Below are 23,793 nucleotides of genomic sequence, written 5' to 3' on the forward strand. Positions count from 1 at the left end.
CCCGAGGACACGATGCTCCTGAGAAGCCAGTGGGACGCTGTCGATCCCACTCACGTGGGGCCCCGGAGACCCCTAGGATGCACCGGAAGCAGCTCCCCACCACCCCTGTGGGAGGCTCACGGCCATACTCACCCACATTTCCAACAACCCACAGGGTGCCCGCTGGGCCTCGTCCAGAGGTCACCTTGGGAGGCATCTCCAGCCAGCATACACCACCCGGAGCACGGGCTCCAGGGAGGCGGGTGGTGGGAGAGGGTCTTCCCTCTGCTGCCATGATGGGGGTGCCGCAGGCGGGGGGCCGGCCAATTCCAGCAGACTCCCCTCTGCTCAGCCAGTGACGCCCTGAGGCAGCCACCCACTTTCCACATCCTCTTGACCCTGCTCAGGGCCGTGCCGGTCAGCAGCTGGCTAACAGCTCCAGTTGACCATACTCAGCCTGGTTAGCAACCCTGGTTAGCCACACTCAGCCTAGTTAACAACCCTGGTTAGTCACCCTCAGGCTGGTTAACAGCACTGGCTAACCACCCTCAGGATGGTTAACAATACTGGCTAGCCACACTCAGATGGTTAACAACCCTAGTTAGTCACATTCAGGCTGATTAACAGCACCGGCTAACCACTCTTAGATTGGTTAACAACCCTGGTTAGCCACCCTCAGGATGGTTAACAACGCTGGCTAGCCACACTCAGGCTGGTTACCAACCCTGGCTAGCCACCCTCAGACTGGTTACCAACACTTAGCCACATCCAGGCCAGTTAACAGCATGGCTAGCCACCCTCAGGCTGGTTAACAACCCTGGCTAGCCACCCTCAGGCTGGTTAACAACCCTGGCTAGCCACCCTCAGGCTGGTTAACAACCCTGACTAGCCATCCTCAGGTCGGTTAACAGCATGGCTAGCCACACTCAGGCTGGTTAACAATCCTGGTTAGCCATCCTCAGGTCGGTTAACAGCATGGCTAGCCACACTCCGGCTAGTTAACAATCCTGGCTAGCCACCCTCAGGCTGCTTAGTGAGGCAGGCTGGCCGACACTGTGGGGTCAGTGGGCCGGGAAGGTCAGTGTCTGAGGAAGGGGGACGTGGGCTTGGTGACACCAGAGGGGGTGGGGGTGAGAGTGGACAGAGGCTTGGAGCCCCCCAGGGCGATGGGGCGGGGAGAAGGGGGTCTTCCAGGAGGGACACCTGAGCAGCTGGGAGGACACCGGGGGCCAGGGGGCCAGGCTGCACCCAGGAAGTCCATCCACGAGGCCCTCACCCACATCTCGGGCTGAGGGAGCTTAGGGTCCTGGTCCTCAGCTTCCTGGCCACGTGGCAAGTCAGGTGTTTGGGAAAGTGGCGGGGGGGAGGCTGCAGAGGCCCCAGGTGGGATCTTATCAATAAGGGAATCGGCGGGTTTACTACGGGGTGACTATGCTGGTCAACTGACATTTTGGCAACATAAGTAAATACCATACTGAACAAAGGCCACGTGCAGGGGGCTGGGGGGTCAGCCGAGGCTTCCCAAGGAGAGCAGGGGAGCAGGCACCAGAAGCTTCTCCCACGGGGTTTCCTAAAGCAAACAGCCTTGTGCGTGTCCACTCCCGATGCCACAGGCCCCGAGAGAGGGCGACCCAGGGGCCAGTTCAGAGGCAGAAACGCGGACGCCCTCACAGAGAAAGAGCCCGAGTTTAGGTCAGATCACTAAAGCATATGCACACACACACAGGTGTCCCCCCCACCTCAGCTGCGGGGGCTGCGCTCCAGGGCCCTCTGCGGATGCCTGGAGCCACAGAGAGGTGATGTTGTTCAGTCACCCAGTCGTGTCCAGCTCTTTGCGACCCCCTGGACTGCAGCACACCAGGCCTCCCTGTCCCTCACCATTCCTAGAGTTTGCCCAAATTCATGTTTTTTGGATCAGTGATGCCATCCAGCCATCTCATCCTCTGATGCCCTCTTCTGCTTCTGCCCTCAATCTTTCCCAGCATCAGGGAGTTTTCCAATGAGTCAGCTGTTCACATCAGGTGACCAAAATACTGGAGCTTCAGCTTCGGCATCAGTCCTTCCGGTGAATATTCAGGGTGATCTCCCTTAAGATTGACTGGTTTGATCTCCTTTGACTCCTTTCAGGAGTCTTCTCCAACACCACAGTTTGAAGGCATCAATTCTTTGGCATTCTGCCTTCTTTATTGTCCAGCTCCCACAACTGTACATGACCACTGGGAAGATCATAGCCTTGACTATATGGACCTTTGTCGGCAGAGTAACGTCTCTGCTTTTCAACACCTTGTCTAGGTTTGTCATCGCTTTCCTGCCAAAAAGCAACCGTCTTCTGATTTCATGGCTGCAGTTACAGTCCACAGTGATTTTAGAGACAAGAAGAGGAAATCTGTCACTGCTTCCACCTTTTCCCCTCTGTTTGCCATGAACTAATGGGGCCGGATGCCATGATCCTACTTTTGTAAATATTTAGTCTTAGGTCTTAGTACTGAACCCTATATTTTTTTCCTATGCATACATACAAAGTTTAATTGATAAATCAGCACATTAAAAAATTAACAGCAAATATCTGTGAGAGTAGAACCATAAACTCCAGTACTCTTGCCTGGAAAATCCCATGGATGGAGGAGCCTGGTGGGCTGTGGTCCGTGGGGTCGCTAAGAGTCGGACATGACTGAGCGACTTCCCTTTCACTTTTCACTTTCATGCACTGGAGAAGGAAATGGCAACCCACTCCAATGTTCTTGCCTGGAGAATCCCGGGGACGGGGGAGCCTGGTGGGCTGCTGTCTATGGGGTCGCACAGAGTCGGACACGACTGAAGCGACTTAGCAGCAGCAGCAGCAGGACCATAAACAAGGCTGAGCGCCAAAGAATTGATGCTTTTGAACTGTGGTGCTGGAGAAGACTCTTGAGAGTCCCTTGGACTACAAGGAGATCCAATCAGTTCATCCTAAAGGAAATCAATTCTGCATATTCATTGGAAGGACTGTTGCTGAAGCTGAAGCTCCAATAGTTTGGCCACCTGATGGGAAGAGCCAACTCACTGGAAAAGACCCTGATGCTGGGAAAGACTGAGGGCAGGAGGAGAAGGGGACAACAGAGGATGAGATGGTTGGATGGCATCACCGACTCAATGGACATGAGTTTGAGCAAGCTCCGGGAGATGGTGAAGGACAGGGCAGCCTGGTGTGCTGCAGTCCATGGGGTCGCAGAGTCGGACAAGACTGAACAACAACAATATCCTACATCAGTGTAAAACTTTAAAAGTTTTTAAGATGTCTGAATAATACGCATATAACTGACAAAACAAATTGACTGAAAAGGTTTCAAATTTTAAATTGCCCATTGAACCGTCAAGTCCCTATTTGGTTTCAGCAGCTGGAGCTGATCTGTGAAACGTACTTGAAGAAAATTTGCTGTGTTTAAGCCGCGTGGCACGAGTACTAACTTAGGACTGGAGGACCGCACTCAGATGGCTCTGCTTGGGTTTTGGAGGGCCGGGGAAAAGTCTAAAGTTTCCCATCCATGGAGAGGCAGCTTCTCACTGCACAAGGAAGACTAGCTCACACACAGTGTGGGTGTTCACTGCACCACCACGTTATAAACCAGCCAGTTTGTGTAAAACACCCCCGTGGCTGCCTTTCCCTTTGGGCTGGCAAACGCCCGGCTGCAGGGTGCAGGGCAGAGGGCGGGGGCCACGGCAGGCTGAGCCGCCCCCGTCCTCCGCCACCTGCCAGCCCCCACGGGAGCCCCCACGTCTCATCCCCGCCTGCCAGCCCCCGCAGGAGCCCCCGCGTCTCATCAGCCTTACCTCTCTTCTCAGCTGGTTTGAAGAAGTCCTCCGAGAAGTAGACCGAGGACTCCAGGTCTCTGGGGACCTCGCCCCGGAGGTGCTCGAGCCGCGGCACGCGGGCTCCTGTGAAGTTCAGCTTGTCGAAGACGTCGACAGCAAGAACTGGGGGGATGGGGAGCCCCATCACACATGGCCCCCAGCCCCTGCCCCCCGTGGAGAACCAGCCCGGACCCCTGATGCTTCCGAACGGCCCAGAAGGGCTGTCCCTGGTCACCATCCCCTTTGAACAGAACTGACGCACACTTCCGGCTGAGTCAGATAGCCGGGCCTGACCTGGGGACCTGGGGAGCTTCAGGAGGGGCGCCCCTCACCCCCCCACAGGAGTGTCATTTCCCTGCAGCCATGTCCCTGCTGACGGTCACCCCTGCAGGCTCCAGGGAGAACCCCCCAAGTCATGCTGCTGAGCTGTTTGATTCAACACCCTCTCTGTGAAGGGTACCCTCAAGTCACTGCACAGCAAAGGGGGGTGCTCCCACCCTAGCAGTCAGGGTCAGGGGCAGTGGGAGCCCTGGAACGCGAGAGGCAGGGGCGGCTGGCCCCAAGGGCTGGGAAGGTGGACAGACAGCTCCAGCGCGAGGAGCACCCAGGAGGACATTCTAGGTCCAGGGTGGGAGAGGGTCCCAACCCCAGAGCATCAGGCTGGACGCTGGAGGGTGTGCGGGCAGAAGCTTGGCCGGGACCAGCTTCTCGAAGGGGCTGGGCGGGGCGCAGCGGCTGCGCCAGGCGCCCTCGGGGGCCCGCGTCCTATCTGCCCCTGGAGTCTGCCGGCCAGCTCTGCCAGACCGTCTCCACAGACGGCGGCAGGGACCCCGGGCACTCACCCTTCCCTCCTGCCCCAGTGATGACAGTGGCCCGCGCCCTGCTCCACCCCAGAGTCCCGAGCTCAGGTGAGCTCAGCGTGAGCATCCGGTCAGCAGTGAGGCCCCTCCCCATGAGCCCGAGGGTCCACGCCAGCTCTGGGTTAAAGGCTCAGCCCTCTGGAAACAGATGATCCCGGAAATTAAGGGGCGACTCCCCGGGAAGGGACAGTGCCGGGTGCTGCCTGAGGCCCCAACGGGGAGCTTAATAAACACAGCAGGGAGACAAGAAGCCCCACGTGCAGGACGGCCCCCTCCACCGTCTCCCTGTCTGGGCAGGTGGGGCTGGCCCGACATCAGGGCCTCCTCTCCAGGAAGGACACCAACTGTTTAAGCCCCGAGCCCAGAATAGCATGTCCTGGGTCCCTGGGGCGACTTGGTCCGCTGTGCGGACGGCTTAGCCCCCGGCCCGGTGCGGTGGGTATGGGCATTCCCCTGCGCCTGGTGCCAACGGCCTGTCTCTGCCCCTCCGGGGTCTGTGCCTCTGCCTGAGCCTGGAGGCTGGACCTATGGCCAGACCCTCGAGCCCGCCTCCCTGGGCAGCCCCACCCCCAGGTCTGGAAGGCCTGCGGACCACCAAGATCCTCCCCGCGTCGACTCTTCCCCAACACGTGGCCAAGGGGTGCAACACTGCAGATGGGCCCTGGGGGTCCCCCACCCGCACTGGGCCGCGGCCTCACCCATGTTGGCCGTGACGATGACGAAGGGCCGCAGGTACGTCCTCCGCAGGTTCCGGGCCACGTTGCTGAAATAGGCCTCGAAGCGCCGCAGCAGCTGCGCGGTGCCGGGCTCACTACGCTGGATCTGCTCCCAGGCGGCCCTGGTGGCCGGGGCCAGGAGGGCACTGCCCGCCCAGACGACGTCCTGCTCAGACAGACAGACAGACAGACGGCGCTCAGCTCACGTGCGGCCAGCCCGCAGGAGCCTGATTGATGAGACGGGGCCTGGGCTCTGGGGAGCCTTCAGGACCAGGCTGGGCCCAGACGGTCAGAGATGGGGACAGGCGCTGGGGTGTAACCTCCACGGTCAGGGAATCCTTGCAGGGCTTCCCCTCGAGATGCAAAGGGGAGAGGCAGGCAGAGACGCCCCCTGGTCACGCCGGCAACCCCCAACCCACCAGGAGAGCCAGGCGTGGAGACCCCGGCCAATGCTGAGCCCACAAGGAGGCAGCCCAGGACGCCCGGTGTGCTCCAGTTCAGGTGACGACCCCTCCCCAAACACTGCAGATGAACGGGGGTCAGCGTGGTGAGGATACGGGGTGTCACTGGGACTCGGGGGCCACAACCCAGGCTGAAGGCAGGATGAGAAACTTCTGCTTGCAAACAACTGGAAATGGGAACAAAACTCCCTTGGCCCAGACCCTCAGGCCTGGATTGAAATGCAGGTGGCAGTGCCCTCCAAGGCCCTGAGGACTCTGCATGGAGGTTCCGTGGGGGTCAGCATGGATAGGAAGGTTTCCCAGGGGCTCTGCATGGTTGGAGAGGGTCCTGGGGGCTCTGCGTGGACCGGGAGGCCTTAGGAGCAAAGTGGAAACACGAGGCAATGCCAGCCAGCCCCCAAAACAAGAGCAGTTTATAAGCTAGGTGAACGCATCTCCTCACTGGTTATTTTCTGCGGTGGGCCCTGGGGGTCCCTCCCCCACCCGCGCCGGGCCGCAGCCTCACCCATGTTGGCCGTGACGATGACGTAGGGACTAATCATTAAACACAACGCAGGGCTGTCTCTAGGGCAGGAGACGCCAGGCCACCCGAGATCAGGACCTCAGGGGCCGGGAGACCCTGGCACTCACCTCTTACAGGCTGCGTGCCCTGGGCCCCCTGGGCCTCAGATTCTTTAACTGTAGAGCCGGGAAATAGTGGGCTCCACAGAGGATGAGTGTGGCAAGCATCGGGCTGACTCAGGTAGACCACCCCGAACGCTGGTGTGCATGCGGCATCACGCTCTTCCCCGTCAGGCCTGCTCCTTTGGCGCGGTGCTCCTAACCCTCAGGAGTCCCCTTTCCAGTCACTGAACAGGCCTGAGCTCACGTCGGGCAAGTGGGGTCTTGCCCCGAGGACACTGGACACGCTGGCCGGTCACAGCCCCACCTGGACCCCAGGATGTGCGGGGGTGGGGGGCCCCGCGCCTGCCACCCTCCTACCTCGTGGAAGTCAGCATCCCGCGTGGCCGCCAGCTCGAAGCCCTGCTGGCTGCTCTCGTGCAGCAGGACGCGGCCCAGCAGCTGGTAGGCCGTCCGCACGTCGTTGCCAAAGAGTGCGGCCGTGTGCTGCGTGGCGTTGCGCAGCGCCCGGGCCAGCCGCAGGGACCGCTCCCCGTCCATCCACGTCTCGTTCCGGCTCAGCTTCTCGTTCTGAGTCGGGGAGCAAGCGCCACGTCGGCCCTGGGCCCTTCCCAGGATGCAGGGCCTGTCGCTTTCCAGTGGAAACCCCCTTCTCAGGAAAGAACTTTAAAAACCCCCAGACCCCCCAGATGGCCGCGGCACACAAAAGGAGGGTGTGTCAGGCTCAAAAGCACCTGGAGAAAGAGCCCAGGTGGACGAGGGACAGGGCAGGGTGTGGGGAGCTGTGGGCGGGGGGCCCAAACCCGGGGGCCCTGAGTCTGCAGACCCAGACGCTGGCCGGGGTCTGGAAAGGCAGGCGGAGACGCCCGCCAAGGGGGCCCAACAGACGTGCAGCCCTGGGCCTCGGCCGGCCTAGGCCCACGCGATCCCGGGGGCCTGGACGCCCAGTGCCCTCCCGCGCATCCCCCGGGCGCAGCCTACCATGGCTTTGAGGTCCATGAAGGAGACGGTGGTGCAGTTAAAGAGCTCCGGGGGCAGCCAGCCCTTCTCCCCGCTGCAGTGCCGGACCGCGTTTCCTAGGGAGCAGGGAAGGACCCGTCGAGCCTGAAAGCTGACTTGTGAACCAACCCCTGGCTGGCCCAGGGCCCGTGGGTGCTGCAGCCGCGAAGCCAACACAGCTCTTCCCTCAGGTCTGGGGCCACGCCCACATCTGCCCAACATTCACAACCTTACAATTGACCTGGGCTGCTCAGTCGCTATGGGTGGGCAGCTGAGCAAGTCCGTGAAAAGATAAATCGGCTGGGTGGTCTCTGGAGCGCCCACTGTGTCCACTGGACCCCACTTGGGGCTGGTGCTTTCTGCATCATCTCCCTGGACCTTCCAGGCCCCTCGAGGTGTGGGTGCAGACACCACCCACATCTCACCAAGAGACCCCCAGCCCTCCCACCACTGTGCTCTCCACCTTTTCCAGGTGCTCTTTCCAGGTTTTGCTATTTACGAAAGTTCTTATTCCTCCGGCACTTTGGCTAAAGGAACTCTTTCAACACGGAACATCCGGTGAGCTCCGATGCCTTGGCCAGCCCTCCTGAGAGCCCCACACCATTGACCGTCCTGCCCGGAACGGATGCCACGGGCCACACCCCGTGGTACTTACCCACAGACCCTCTGGGGCACGGCACCGCGGCTGGCTGCCCGAACTTGGTCTGTGGCCACCATATGCCAGCCTCAAACGCTCTGGGGCATCCGTTGTAGATCACTGGGGACAGAGGGGAGGTGCTCAGCCTGGCACACAGGTGTGCGGTGCTCTCCGCACGTTCTTCCCAGAAGGGAGCCCGGCCCCACCGAGAACCGGACCCTGCACACCTCCACCACAGGTGTGAGGACCGGGGAGGGAGACACAGGCGCTGACCCACGCCGCCTAGAGGGCCAGCCGCAGAAAGCCAAGCAGACACAATTGGACCACGAGGCTGTCGGGCGCCCCCCACGCCCCAGGAGAGTGCAGTGCACGTGTGCGCGTGCACACACACCCCTCAGAGGCAGACACACAGAGGCCTGTCCCTGCCACACGGCCTGAGCGGGGCGAGACAGAGGCAGACCTTCGCAGCCGAGGACGGTGACCTCGGCGAAAGGGTTGTCGCAGCGGTTGCACTGGCGTCCGACGACCCCGGGCTTGCAGCTGCACTGGCCGCTGTCCATGTCGCAGACGCGGCTGTGGGAGCCATGCGGGAAGCAGTCACAGGGCAGGCAGGCGTCCTGGCCCGGGGGCCTGTAGTAATTCTCCTGCGGGAGCCAGAAGCAGAGCCTGGACGTCAGTGCCGCAGAGGCCCCACCCCGGAGCACGTGTCCTGAGTGACGGCAGGGTTCCAGCCCGGCCGGCCGGCCTCACGGCTGCTGTCCGCCCACGGCCTCCAGGCCAGCGGCACCTGGGCCCCCGCACTGGATGGGGCAGGGGCGCCCTCTCTTACGTCTCAGCAAGTGCTTGCTGTGGGCCAGCTTCTGTCCCAAAGAGGATCAGAGACTCAGCGGCGATCTATGCATAGGGCGCCAGGGTGGCAGACGGAGCTTTGTGTTTTTTTAAATTGTAAGAAATTAGAAGCTGTCTGATCTGTCATCGGGCAGGTCAGGGTGATGGTCAAGAACACAGGCTTCAGTTTGGAAAGTCCCGGATGGATGCCCAGCTGGGTAGCTCACGGGCCACAGCGCCTTGGCCGGGCCACTCAGCCCCCCGAGGCCCACAGGTCGCCAGCTAGAAACTGGGACAGGTGGTGAGTTGGGCGACTCGCGGCCCGGGCACAGTGACACAGGCTTCCGTGTCGGACAGGGACACGGAACTGTCCCCTGGGGGCTCCAACCACATGTCCTTCAGGGCCTAGGGGAGGCACTACACGTGAGCCGCCACCCTGGGAGGGGACACGGATGTCACTGCCACCGTGCACAGTCCTTTCTGCATTTGCGATAACTTTTTTATGAAAAAAAAAAAAAACCTAGGCATGTTTTCCCCAAGTACCCTCTTTCCCTCTGCCCTGCTCCCCACCGAGGCTACAACCCCATCTACCACCACGTGGCTTGTGTAGTCCTGCTCTGCTGGGCCCTTGTGATTCTTCAGACCCCAAGCGACACAGAGACGTCAGACAGCGCCGGGGCTGCAGAGAGCACTGTGAGGGCAGGGTCCCTTCCTGGGTCAGCAAGCCCAGCCAGCAGACCGTGCGACCCTCTGAGCAGCTACTGTTACGGACAGACTTTCCTTTCGGGATTCAAGTTACTGGCAGCTCATGGCGATTATTGACACAATATTCTGAAGATACACGATTGCCATGGGCTGCCAGGGACCAGCGTGAGGAACTCCGCCCATGGCACATGATGTTTTCCAGGAGGCCAAGGGGGCTGGGTTTCCATGTGATTTGGGCTGAGAACACAGGCTGTGCATGAGGGCGACAGGTATCCAAGGCAGGGGGAGTGGGCAACGCTTTCTGTATTTATTTGTTTACGTTTTTAAAAAATGTTTCATGTGGGCCATTTTTCAGTCTTTACTGAATTTGTTACAACATTGCTTCTGTTTTATGTTTTGGCTTTCTGGCCACAAGGCATGTGGGACCTTAGTTCCCCGACCAGGGACTGAACCCACACCGTCTGCACTGAAAGGCTAAGTCTTAACCACTGAACTGCCAGGAAAGTCCCTCATATTTTGAATGTGGGTCATTGCTGGGTTGTTTGGTAAAAGACCAGAAAAACGGCCAACTGGGGAGAACCATGGCTGGTGCTGAAGATGAGCCAAACTCATAGGAATGGCTCAGCTTCCGATGACCCCGGGTGGGGCTGAGCCAGCAGGCCTGGGGTGCTCAGGGTGGACGCCGTGAACGCCTATGCCGCACGCTCTTCCCCGGGCAGGCGCGTGTGCTCGCCCTCCCTCCGCCAGGCCCCCACGGTCTGCAGGCCTCACCTTGCACTGGCACTGCCCGCTGGTCTTGTTGCAGTCGGCGTCGAAGCCTTTGCTGACCGCACAGTGGCAAGGCCCACACACGGGGTTCCCCCACCAGCCTCTGGGGCACGGGAGGTCAATTCTGTTGGGAAATCAGACAGTGGGTGGAAAGTACGCAACTGCCCTTTGTGGCACCAGAGGGCTGCTGGCGGCCTGGGTCCCGGCTGGCCTAGATCTGGGCGCCCCCACCTCTGAGTGGTCTACTTCCCCCTGCTGCCTCCACTGAGGGCCTCAGCCTTTCATGCGCTATGCCCAGCCTTCGGGGGCCCATGTCTGGAAGGGGTCTACCTACCATACTGCTATTTCAGCGGTTTGCCCACTTTCCCCTTCCTCCTGGAAGACACTGGTGATGCCCTGACCCCGCCTCCCACGAGCACCATGTCAGCAGGTTCACGCTGCCCAGCACCCCTGGCCAGGACGCCTGGCCCATGGGGAGGGTGACAGCCACCCTCATGCCAGGCTGCTCTCCGTGACCCAGCGCCACCCACCACGCATGCCCTTCAGGCTCCACAAAATGAAACCCTGCCCTACGTTTACTACCCCAGCTGACGGCTTTCCATCCACCCGCCCACCAGCGTCAACCCCTCCTTCTCACCTGGTCACCTAACCAGCAGTTATTAAGTACTGACTGTGTACGCACTAGGGGATACTAACAACCAGGACAGGGGTGGGGCTCCAGTCTGGTGTTGACAGACCTGCATGGACACGGTGGGGACCCCAGCGCCTCGGCATCCTGCCCCTACCCCCTGCCTCCTCAGCCCTGCCCTACGGGCAACGCCAGGCCTCAGGGACACCACACGGCCTCCCAGCCGGTGCCCTGGCCTCTGGCTCCCACCGGCTTGAGCCACATTCCACCCGAGAGCAGGAGGCTCTCTGACACCCAGTCTTGATCCCCCACGGCTTTCCTGCGGAGCCACTGTGGCCTCCACAAAGGTGAGCTCTGTCCCCAGTTTGCAGGCAGGCCCTCCACTCAGGCCTGGGAGTCTCCCCAGTCCAGAAGCCGCCTGGGACAGCAGGTGCCAGCCCTGGCGGGGACTGACTGACCCTCTGAGCTCCTTAGACAGGCCTCATCCCATCACTGCTCGCTGCCTCTGCCCTCTGCCGTCCCCCCGGAACACCCCCTGGAGGTGGCCCTCCCTTCGGCCTCCCTGACTCCATCGCACCATCACTCGGCAGGCTGGACAGCTCTGCTGTGCATTTGTGGGGTGGAAAGGAGCTCAGTAGGGGTTGGTGAGAGATGCCCAGTTGGAGTATTTATTTCACGCCAAATTAAAAAACATGTCCTTGTTATCCAGAACCGCATGCTGTGGCTTAGTCGCTTAGTCGTGTCTGACTCTGTGACCCCGTGGACTGCGGCCCGCCAGGCTCCTCTGTCCATGGGACTCTCCAGGCAAGAGTACTGGAGTGGGTTGCCATTTCCTCCTCCAGGGGATCTTCCCGACCCAGGGATTGAACCCACATCACCCGTGTCTCCTGCAGGCAGATTCGTTACCGCTGAGCCACCTGGGGAGGCCTTTAAATGCCATAACAAAGCTATTGTAAACTCACCGAGTGGTGATGAAGGGGGAATCAGATGGAGGTGATCAAAAGGTACCACGCCTACTTGGGGTTCAGCACCAGAGAGGAGAGGGCAGATCGGGAGGGGCACCTCGTGGGCCCGCGGGCGGGGGTGGCGCTCACCTGTTCTCACAGTACTGCCCGTAGTGGCTGGACCCACACTCACACACGTAGCCGCGCGGGGACTCGGGGCTGTGCACGCAGGCCGCCACGTGCCTGCAGGGGTTCACGTGACATGCGTCCACACACCTCCTCCCGAAGTACCCTGCGGGGACAGGCCAGCGTTACCGCACCCCGGGACCTGCCTCTCACACTGCAGGTCCGTGTTCCGCGAGGCGGGGGGTGGGGAGAGACCCTCTGCGTGAGGCTGTGTTCACAATCTGTGGCCGCCCCGAGACCCCCTTTCCAGGCCGCTCTGTGGAGGAAAGCCGCAGAGGCCCTCGGAATCACAGGAAGCACGGATGCTCAGGGGGTCCGACCTGGAAACACGGAGGAGAGGGCCTCCCAGGCTGCCCGGGGGGGGTGGGAGACTAGGGGAGCTGACGGCACCAGCCAAGCACCTCGACTGCCAAAGGCGAGCACCCGACACACTATTCTCAAGCGTGTGCCCTTCACTAGTGCTCCCTCGTGTCCGTGTGTGACCGGAGGGTACAGCGGGAGTGTCCCTGCCCCCAGGCGAAGAGACAGCACAGGAGCCCCTCCTCGGTTACGAAGCACAGCTCCGGCACCACACGCCCGCAGGGAGGTGCTGGGGAGCCAGCGCCCGGCTCGGCGTGTCTCGGTGGGTTAAAGCACCGAAGGCGTCGACCCCATGGCCGGGCGGGCGCAGGCAGGGCCGGTGGGCGCCCACCTCTGTCGCAGACGCAGGCGTAGCCGTCCCAGGTGTTGCGGCAGCGGCTGTGGGGAGGGCAGGGGCTGGAGGAGCAGGGGTCTTCCACCTCACAGCCGTCCTTCACCCTGACCTTGAGGGCGTCGTTCATGTTCAGCGTGGCGATGTTGGTGGCCGTCTCCCCCATTCTCACTCCCTGCGTTTCAGAAAGGGGGGCGCAGAGTCAGTCCCTCAGGGCTGGAGGAACCCCCAAAAGGGAGCCAGGGGTTGAGAGAACCCCAGATTCTCTTGGGTCCCCTGTTGCAAAAGTGAGGCCAGGATGCAGGCACTGCCACCCCTCCCTAGGTTTGAACCCCAGGACGGGGTTCAGGCCATCTGGGATGAAGACGGAATAATTCCACGTTCTGAGAATTCCATGGTGAGGGTCACGGAGGAAGCGGAAAGCAGAACAGCTGCTGGAGACGGAGGGCAGGGCGGCTCCTGGGAGAAGCAGGGGGCTGGGCAGAGCGTGTCTGGAGTCAAGGCACCGTGCAAGGCACCGTGAGGCCAGATCACAGAGGCGCAAGAGTGCAGGGGCAGGCGCGAAGGACTGTTGCCTGCAGTGGGAGGCTGGGGGCAGGTGGACACGAGCGGAGCATCATTATAAACTGCTCCCTCGGGCTGCTGCTAGCGCACCTGGTCTAGGGGATGGGCGTGGGACCTGTCCAGGTGAGGATGGGGGCTGCTGCAGGCAGCCAGAGGGAGGCTCTGGACGGGACATGAAGGCAGGGCTGCAGGTGGATGATGGGGTGGCCGGGAGGGCGGTGCAGAGCTCGAGGGGAAGCAGGGAGGAGGAGGGCCGCAAGTGGGAAGTAGGGTGTGTTCAAGTTGGGTGGGCGATTAGACAAGTGAACTCGTTTTCTGAAAATCAGCAGGACGATCATGACACCAACGGCGGTGCCGGCCGCCCGAGCCCGCCGTGGAGGCCCAGGGCAGGGGTCGGGGAGGACGCACGGGATACCTGCATGCAGCCCCTGAAGCCGCGGCGCACGGACACCTTGTCTTCAGACACGCCCCCCACGACGAGGCTTCTCATCCGCAGCCCAGGAAGCTGGTTCCCGATCTGCACCGTGTCCTGTGCAAAGAGAGGGGCTGGGCCACCGCCTGCAGACACCCGGCTGGGAAGCGCGCGCTGAGAGGCTGCAACCCAGCCACACTGGGCGCTCCCCACGGCCATGGGGGCGTCCCTGCCTCACACAGGGGGCCACGCAGCCACTTCCATGGAGAGCACGGCTGTTCGTGCGTGAGACGAGCCGGGTGCGGGAACCAGCCGGAGGACACGTGTCTGTGTCCCAGCCCGGCCAAGGTGAATGGCTGGGGGGACATGGGCCACCCTCCTACTTCCGTCGTGGGCACCACCAATGAGCCACTGCGTAAGAAAGCTCGATAAACTAGAAAATGTAAAACCCGTCCGTGGTGGCAGGAACCTAAGGAAGTCTCAGCCGGATCCCCAAGCTCAGAACACGGCAGCTGTTCATTCCCAGAGCCAGGTGCGGGAAAAGCCTGGACTCCAAGAGCTCTTAGGAACCACAGGAAGCCCCTCCAGTGTGTGGGGGACCCCTGACACGCCTGCGGTCACCTGGCTCACACCCTGCAGATCCAGTGTTCTCTGAGTCACCTGCCTAGCATGCCACCTGCCCAGCTGGGACAGGTGTGCCTCTCCAGGGGCCCACAACCCCTCCAGCACCTCGGTCACGTGCCCCCGCCAGGTCCATCTGTGTATCCCAGAGGCACAGCACAGAACAGCTGTGGCTCAAGCCAGCTTGCCACAAGAAATCGCTGTTGCAGCCACCGCTGGCAGCCACGCTGGGACACACAGCTGGACCGAGTCCAGTTCCTGGTGCCAGGAGCTGGCCATCTAGGCAAGGATGAGGTGCAGGCTCCTGTGACCCCAACAGCAGGAGGAACATCGGACCCGAGTTCAGGGGAGCCCAGAAAGAACTTCTCCAAATCCACAAGTACCTGGCACCTGGCGGGGTCCCCCTGTGACCCTGCAGGCCCAAGGGAGGGGTCCGTCCCAAAGAGGGTGCAGAGGCCACTCACCTGGTCCCTGCCATAGTCCAGGGTCATGACCGCCAGGTACTTGATGTCTTTGCCCTCCTTGGCACTCTTCAGTTCTATCAACAGGTGGTGCCACTCCCCGTCGGTCACGCGTGACCTGGACAGCTGCATGGACACCACATCCGAGGCACCGTGGGACACCTCGAACTGGACGTAGTTGTTCAGGATCTGCAGGACGGGAAGAGCTCCACTAGGGACTGAGGCAGTGATGGCAAGAAACAAACCACATCGCTGTCACTTAAGGAACAAAGCCATGCAAACAGGCTTACCACGGGTCTCCGAGTTAAAGATTAACTTAAAAATTAGGCAAAGTCTAATTTGCTGTTGCCTGTCGCATGTTCCAGATCACATGCTTTCTTCTATGGTGAGGTGAAGTGAAGTGAAAGTGACTTAGTCATGCCCAATTCCTTGCAACCCTAATTCTCCAGGCCAGAATACTGGAGTGGGTTGCCATTCCCTTCTCCAGGGGATTTTCCCAACCCAGGGATCGAACCCAGGTCTCCTGCATTGCAGGCGGATTCTTTAGCAACTGGGCTGTGAGGGAAGCCCGAGAATACTGGAGTGGGTAGCCATTCCCCTCTCCAGTGGATCTTCCCAACCCAGGAATCAAACCAGGGTCTCCTGCACTGCAGGCGGATTCTTTACCAGCTGAGCCACCAGGGAAGCCCCTTTTCTATGGTAAGAAGCGTCAAATATTGGCAGAGATCAAATAAGACGAAGCCCACTGGACTTAGGCATCGGGAACAATCACAGGTTCTGGTCACTACTGGGCTCTTGTTTTTGGATGTAAATGTTTCATTTTATGGGACAAGATACAGGCCACCATGTTCAAATATATGTATGAAAAGACAGAAGTCAGCATGGTAACTGGCCTCAGATGTTCAAGTTCTAAGAAAACGTAGCTGGGGCAGTGCTGAGATCATAGTTCCCTTTCTCCAGTGAAGGACTGGGCAGTTTGGACCAGCCCGCTTCCTGAGCACACCCGGGAAAATGAGGCAAAATCTTAGAGCACAGCTGTCCAAGGCACCAGAGTGACCCAAGTCACTGCAAGTGACAGAAGCACAGCCAGGCAGGTGGGGGTCTGAAGAGACGCGCTCGGCCCCCTGCCGCACGGCTGCCGGAGGGCTCTGGGAGGGACCGCCGAGGCTGAGAGCTGTGCAGAGCTGTCTCAGCTCACGCAGCTGGGAGGAGAGGAAGGGGAATTCTGAGCCTGCCCAGGGTGAGGGCTGCAACCAGAAGCAAACACGGCGGGTAACGACACCACCATCCTAGTTTCAAACTGCCTTTTGCTTTTCAACATGATGTCCAGCATTCAGTCAAAAATAACCAAGTACGCGAGGAGAGAGGACAGTGTCTTAAGATAGACTCGTGGGAATCCAGACGAGAGAACCATCAGACACAGACGTGAAAACAGTCATGGGAACCACAGAGCTTTCAAGGAGACTGATTCAGGTGCCAGTAGACTCATTTCTGGATGCAATTATTCCTCATTTCATGAGATAAGACTCTAGCTACCATGTTTAAATGCTGTAAGATTATAAATCAACTACACTTCCAAAAATACATGTTAGAAATCTAAAAAACAGTGTTGTAACGAACCTAACTTCAGTTTAAATACAGAGCATATTAAAAAAAAACACTATTAGTACACTGCTTAATATAAGGAACCTGAAATATGAGGAAACAGAAATGTTGAAAGGAGAAAGCTAGAAAAAGATACATCACAGAAACACCAACATAAGCTAGCATAGCGATATTAACAGGAGACAAAGTAGATTCTAAGGCAAAAATAATTATGAAGGATAAAGAGGATTTTCTTCGTGATAACAGTCAATATTCCAGAAAGACAGAACAGTCCTAAAATTGTATGCACCTAATAACATGGCCTAATAACATCACCCAGAGCCAGACATTCTAGAGAGTGAAGTCACATGGGCCTTAGGAAGCCCTGCTGCTAATAAAGCTAGCAGCTGTGATGGAATTCCAGCAGAACTACTCAAAACCCTAAAGGATGAGGCCATCAAGGTGCTGCATTCAATATGTCAGCAAATCTGAAAGACCCTGCATTGGCCAGAGGCCTGGAAAAGATCAGTCCTCACCCCAGGTCCCAAGCAGGGCAGCAATGAACCGGACAATCACACGCCTCTCCCACGCTGTCATGCCTAAGATCCTGCATGCCAGGCTTCAGCCTTATGTGCACCAAGAACTTCCAAGCTGGGTTTAGAAAAGGAAGAGGAACCAGAGCTCAAATTGCCAACATTCACTGGATTACAGAGAAAGCTAGGGAGTTCCAGAAAAACGTCTACCTCCGTTTCCTGCGCTGCACCAGAGCCTTTGACTGTGCGGATCACAACTGGAAAGCTCTTAAGAGAGATGGGGATACCAGACCATCTCACCTGCCTCCTGGCAAACAGCAGTTAGAACCCTGTGTGGAACAACTGACTGGTTCATGATTGAGAAAGGAGCACCACAGGGCCATCTGCGGCCACCCCGTTTGTTCAACCTCCACGCTGAGCACATCGTGAGCAATGCCGGGCTGGAGGAGTAACAAGCTGGAATCAAGATAGGTGGGAAAAACATCAACAACCTCAGACATGCTGATGATAACACGCTAATGGCAGAAAGTGAAGCAGAACTGAAGAGCCTCTTGATGAGGGTGAAGGAGGAGAGTGAAAGAGCCAGCTTAAGGCTAAATATTGAAAAAACTAAGATCATGGCATCCGGTCCCATTAGTTCATGGCAAACAGAAGGGGAGAAGGTGGAAGTAGTGACGGATTTCCTCTTCTTGTCTCTGAAATCACTGTGAATGGTGACTGCAGCCATGAAATCAGGAGACGGTTGCTTCTTGGCAGGAAAGCGATGGCAAATCTAGACAGTGTGTTGGAAAGCAGAGACGTTACTCTGGGGACAAAGGTCCATACAGTCAAGGCTAAGGTCTTCTAGCGGGCACACACGGTTGTGAGAGCTGGACCATAAAGAAGGCAGAATGCCAAAGAATTGATGCCTTTGAACCATGGTGCTGGAGAAGACGCCTGAGAGTCCCTTGGACAGCAAGGAGATCAAACCAGTCAATCTTAAGGGCAATCAACCCTGAATTCTGGTCGGAAGGACTGATGCTGAAGCTGAAGCTCCAGTATCTTGGCCATCTGATGCAAACAGCTGACTCACTGAAAAAGTCCCTGATGCTGGGAAAGATTGAGGGCAGAAGGAGAAGAGGACATCAGAGGATGAGATGGCTGGATGGCATCCCCGAGGCAATGGAAGTAAACCTGGGCAAACTTCGGGGGGATGGTGAGGGACAGGGAGCCTGGCGGGCTGCAGTCCATGAGGTCACAAAGAGTCGGACACGATTGGGCAACTGAACAACGACAACCACAACAACAACACAGCCTTCAGATCTACAAAGCAAGGGTGGACAGGTCCAGAGGGCCTGAGAGATGGGCCACAGTCAAGGCTGGAGATGAGCTCACCTCTCTCGGTAACTGAGTAAACACTGCCTAAATCAATAAGGACAGACAAAACGTGAATCGCCATGAACACATGTCACCTGCTTGACTTACACAGGACACTACAGAACGCAACCGCGATGAACGTGGTTTTTTTTTTTCAAGTATAGGTAGAACATCCACAAAAATCACCAAATGCGGGGCTCGAAAGCAAGTCTCAACACATCTCAAAGGTCTGAAGTCACACAGCGAGCGTTCTCTGTCCTGCAGTTACGCTGGGAGTGAAGTGAATGAAGTCGCTCAGTCGTATCCGACTCTTTGCAACCCCGTGGACTACCAGGCTCCTCCGTCCATGGGATTCTCCAGGCAAGAAACTGGAGTGGGTTACCATTTCCTTCTCCAGGGGATCTTCCCGACCCAGGGATCGAACCCGGGTATCCGGCATTGGAGGCAGACGCTTTAACCTCTGAGCCACCAGGGAAGCCCGCAGTTACGCTGAGAACAATAACCAAATGGTTGACAACGCCACCTGTTTGCTAACTGAGAAAGATGCTTACCAATCCCCGATGGGCCAAAGAAGAAATCTTGACGGAAACAGAAAATGTGTTTAGCTGATTATAAAAACAACGCAGCTAATAGCGTACTTTGCTTTTCAGTCTTAACTGAGAGTCAACGGAAGAAGACAGTTTTTCACCTTTTTATATTTCGTTTCCTTTTGTTTCACAGAAGCCGGGAGTCAACTCATTAAACCTGCCCTGCCATTCTGTCTCGCGGTCCTCGCTAACAAAGCCCCGAAGCCAGCAGCTCCACAATGAAATGACAAGCGCCCACAAACAAAAGCAACGTCTGCAAAATGATCCCAGGGCGTCGGGAGCAGCTGCTTGCCCCCTTAGGTCTGTCACCGGATTCAGGAGAGCGTTTAGCAGCAGCCAGGTGATTCCCACTTGACAATGAAGGTGGATTTAGGGCGCCTAAGAGCAATCAGCCAAATTGATCCGGCTGCAGGACGACTCTGTACCTTGTCTGGGCCGCTGCGGAGGCTGGGAACATCGCGGAGACCGCCCCCAGAGCCCACGGGCTGCGGGAGGCCTGCATTCCACAAACACCGTGTGGAAACAGCCCAGAATACATCTGTAATCCCCAGCTGACCAGCCTTTGGGAACGGCCCTGGGGCAGCCTTCTGGGTGGCCTCCAGGGTCTGGAAAATACCCCCTGCCGCCCTGAGGTCACCACCTTTGCCACCCAGCCTTCCACAGGGAGGCGCTGGCCACGGTTCCTGGCAGAAACCCTTCACGTTTGAATTAGCTCCTCATACTTTAATTACTCAGACAATACGGGAGTTTGTGGCTTTGGGTGGTGTTCCATTGAAAGCGTACTTTTTTCCGACGGAGACCCCATTGTCAATGACAGCCTGTGAGCGCCCACTCATCACCTGAATCAGCCAATTTAATTTGTTCCAACAGCAAAACCACCACAGAGGGAAACCCCATCCCCGGGCAGAATAGTGCCTGCCGTGTTCCATCCCAGAGCTGGCTTCTGGGGCCGCCTGGTAAACCGATCCAATTTCTGGTTAACAAGGGAAAAACGATGGTGGCTGTAATTACCCGGAAGGTACACCCAGCATCTTCAGTGCGACCTGAACGGGCCTGCGCTGGAGACAGACCTGAGCAGGGCCCAGGGGAGGGGCCAGGGAGGGGTGAGAGGCAGGTGGGGGGTGGGGGGCAGGTGGGAAAAGAGAAGGGGGCTCCCCCTGGGCTCCGAGCCTCCCGCCCCCGCCCAAGCAGGGTTGTCAGGCTGACTGATCTGGTGTTGGGCGCTGGGTGGTCACACTCTCCTGGGCCTTCACAGGGAGGACCACCAGCGGCGTGGGCAGAGAGAAGTGACCGGGCGCCCCTCGAGGGCAGTGGGAAGGCCCGGTTTCAGGGCAGACGGCCCGAGCCTCTGGTTGCCTCACGCAGGTGCACAGCTGTCCTGCAGGCGCCCAGGGTGGGACGGGGCTCCCGCTTACCTGGAGATGGAGCCGGGAGGACACGCCCGCCGTGGCCTCCATCAGCACGCCGTCCTCCTTCCTGGTCCGGAACATGAGCCCCAGGTACCAGGGCACGGAGATGGTGATGTCCAGGTCGCTCCAGAACACGACGCTCTCCCCGCTGAAGCGCTGGGGGTGGGGCATGACTGTGGACACAGACACAGGCTCCCTGCATCAGACGGGCCCCTGAGAGTCCATTTCAGCAGCAGAGGGCGGGACAGGCCCCCAGGGAGGGGGAGGGGAGAAACCCTAGGCCTTTCTTATTTTAATACAGAACTGATCTCAGACTTCTACTTTAGGGCACTCGCCCTCTGAGTCGAGGAGCTCTGGGCCCTGCAGAAACCTCCTCTCACCCCCTAGGACACAGGCCACCCTCCTGGAGAGTGAGGCTTGGGCCTGGGGGTTCTCAAGCAGGGCCTGTGTATGGGAAGAGGCTTGCAGGCAGAGCGGTACAGCCCAGGACCCTTGGGCTCAGTGGGGGGACCTGTGAGCCTAGTCTATCTGCCCCCCACCCCAACACACACCTGCTGGGTGGGGAACCCAGGGCAGGGACAGGGGCCATAGGGAGGGCAGTCTCCTGGTGGGACCGTGGGAGCCTGCAGTGAATCCTGCACACGTGTTCCCGCACACACACCTCAACCCTCAGCCTGACCCCACCCCGCAACCCCGCCGTCAGCTGGCGTCTGGGGTGGATTTCCAACCCCGAGGCACAAGGGCCACTGTTTCTCTCCTCCTGGTGATGGGCACAGAGGTGGGAAGGCTGCCGGCCAGCTGAGGGTTCCCAGATGGTTTGGGGGGGACCAGGGAGGTGGCAATGGGGGGGACCATCAGCGTCCTCCAAATGGTGACACTTAGGAAAACTGTGGGCGCCAGACAGACCGGTGGGCCGGGTGATGCTGAGCCAACCCAGCTTCATCACTCTGCCTGCAGACTCCTGCGTATCACAGGCTTCAGGGTCCCTCCCAGAATCTCACCCTGGGTCCTCAGGTGGGCCTGCAGCTATCCCCACGAGGTGTTGGGCGGCACGGGGCACGCCAGGCGGGGGCCGCCTCTGGGGGCCACTGAGCCCGCGAGCACAGCATCTGTTTGCTGTTCTCAGGAACCCAGGCCCTGGCGGCTGTTTGCTCTGGCACAGTCAGAGCCAGGCTCCCGGCCTCCATAACAGGAACTCCGAGGGCACGGGCGGCCCGATGGCGCTGCGTCCCCTAGGGGCCTCTGCCCCTCCCCGCGCCCCGAGCTTCCTGCACGTGGCGTTCAGCTGGGGCTGGACCTAATGTGGCCATGGGGCTCACACGGGCCATGCCCACCTGCTACACGGAAAACAGACCTTTGGGGCCTTGAAAGGTGTCCGCTGGCTTGTGACACAAAGCAGGGGGCCCTGACCAGTGACTGCGTCCTGGACAAGGACTGCGGTCGTAACACAGCACCTCGGCTCCCACGTCACGCGTCTCAGCTCTGTCACTGCGGCCCTGGGCAGGGCGGACCGCCCGGCACAGGTGGGCTGCCCGCTAGCTCCACCCTCTCGTCCGCACTGTGAACTTTGCTCCCCTTGAGAACCTCCTATCACGGGGCCCACCCACTTCTGCTCATCACCTCGTTGAGGGAATCTCAGGGAAGCCGTGGTCCCCACGCCCACAAACAGCCACAGGAGAACCCCGAGCCCATCCCTCGGGGCGTGCAGGCTGGGGTGAGGAGCGTCTGCCTTCTACGGAGAGGCTGTGGGTTGGGGGCCAGAGGGCAGCCACAGGCAGGACTTCCCCAGCCCATCAACTCGCTAATGGGCTCCGGGCAACTCCAAACCTGGCGTGCTGCAGTCCGTGGGGTTGCAAAGAGTTGCACGTAATTGAGCGACTGAACAACATCTCCACGGCAGACCCAGGGAGAGGGTCCAAGCTGGGCTGGCCTCTGTCTGCCCCTTTAGGCCTACCTTAACTGTAAGGAGCACCAGGGGCTTTTAAATCACGACTCTTATTTAATACCATGTTGCTTCAAAATGAACGAATCATATAAAACCTGCCAGTTTCTACCGCAGCAGGGGTGGGGTCGGGGGGCAGGCCCAGGCTTTGATGCCCACAGTGCGTGCGGTCCAGCGGGGAGGCGGCCAGCTGGCGGAGCCCTGGGGTAGTGAGAAGGGGTGTGGGGGCGTGGGGCCCAGGGAGCTGCCCCTGGCAGCTCAGGGTGCCTGTGAGGAGACACACAGCCCCCAGGAGGCTCACCCAGGGCCCGCCCACTCCTCTGGCCCCCATGGACTCCCCACGCCATGATGGTCCGGCTCACGCAAAGGGCTGGGTCCTGCAGACCCGTCCTGGGTGCCCAGCCTCTGCTCCGACATCACGCACCATGGTGCCCCAGCCCAGGCCCTGGCCTGCGCCCCCCACCCGGCTCCCCACCAGGACCTAGGCCCGGGGACACACATGCCACGGGGGGCTGGGGCTCCCAGCACCCACCACGCCAGCTCTCACCTTGCTCGCAGTTCTTGCCGCCGAAGCGGAGCGGGCACTCGCAAAGGTACGTGTTCCAGCCGCTGACACAGGTGCCCCCGTTCTGGCACCAGGTCCCATCGCAGAAGTTCCGCTGAGCAGCGCAGCCTGGAGGTGGAGCGCAGGGCGTGGGCTCAGAGTGGGAGGTGGAGGAAAGAACCACGAGCGGGTGGGGTGGGGGGTCTACTCATGTCTCCCAGCACCAACCCGTGCGGCAGGGAGACGCGCCCTGTGGGCACAGCTGGAGAGGTGGCGGGCAGACCCCGGCCCCCCTGGGCCATTGGGACCTGAGACCCGAGACACCGTGGAACGTCCATGTCTGGAGGCCCGGGGTTGCGGGCCCAGCCCGCCAGCCGGCTGGGCCACCTGGGGACCTGGGATCGTGCGTTCGGGTTGGCAGCAGGCCCGCCACAGAGGTGGGACCCCAGGCCCGCGGGCAGCTGGGCCCACGAGCTCGGTCCCCCAGGAGGTGGAGGAAGCCCTCCTCGCCCAGCCACCGCGGCCCCATGATGCCCCTGCCGCACCTGCCCTGGTGCCATTGTTGGCGATGAAGCTGGCCATGTCCACGTGCCTGCCATCAATGGACAGATTTCGCATGCAGCCCACGAACTGCCGGTTCCGCACTGGGAAGTCCTCGGGCAGGTTGGGGACGCCCCCCAGGAGCAGCGGCCCGGTCAGGTCCAGGGACCTGCGGAGGCAACGTCAATCGCTGAGATGACGGGCTGGCGAGGGGGCCCTGGTGTCGCTATACAGTCACCGTGGCCTCAGCCGCGGGCTCACTCGTCACCCTGAGCAGCAGTAAATCCAGCAGGTGGGCAGGCCAAGGAAGCAGGCGGCCAAGAGGCCAGAACACACGCGGCAGATCCTGCTTCCGGGGCCGCCCCCGGCTCTCAGGAGCTCTGTGC

General features: G+C 59.7%; 1 protein-coding gene across 1 annotated transcript in view; it reads right to left on the bottom strand.

Moving 5' to 3' along the window:
- The window catches only part of CELSR1 (cadherin EGF LAG seven-pass G-type receptor 1), a 146,966-nt gene that overhangs the window by 20,904 nt on the left and 102,269 nt on the right, over positions 1-23,793 (bottom strand). The window contains exons 7-20 of the mRNA XM_052640654.1: positions 23,413-23,576; positions 22,871-22,996; positions 20,388-20,554; positions 14,916-15,101; positions 13,834-13,947; positions 12,855-13,029; positions 12,128-12,269; positions 10,409-10,529; positions 8,565-8,748; positions 8,123-8,224; positions 7,450-7,544; positions 6,829-7,038; positions 5,369-5,552; positions 3,790-3,933 (exon numbers count right to left, since the gene is read on the bottom strand). Of these exons, the coding sequence (XP_052496614.1) occupies positions 3,790-3,933; positions 5,369-5,552; positions 6,829-7,038; positions 7,450-7,544; positions 8,123-8,224; positions 8,565-8,748; positions 10,409-10,529; positions 12,128-12,269; positions 12,855-13,029; positions 13,834-13,947; positions 14,916-15,101; positions 20,388-20,554; positions 22,871-22,996; positions 23,413-23,576 (2,114 nt within the window). The remainder of the gene's footprint in view (positions 1-3,789; positions 3,934-5,368; positions 5,553-6,828; positions 7,039-7,449; positions 7,545-8,122; positions 8,225-8,564; positions 8,749-10,408; positions 10,530-12,127; positions 12,270-12,854; positions 13,030-13,833; positions 13,948-14,915; positions 15,102-20,387; positions 20,555-22,870; positions 22,997-23,412; positions 23,577-23,793) is intronic.

Source organism: Budorcas taxicolor, chromosome 5 (genome assembly GCF_023091745.1).
Source record: "Budorcas taxicolor isolate Tak-1 chromosome 5, Takin1.1, whole genome shotgun sequence".
In the NCBI taxonomy this organism is placed as follows: Eukaryota; Metazoa; Chordata; class Mammalia; order Artiodactyla; family Bovidae; genus Budorcas; species Budorcas taxicolor.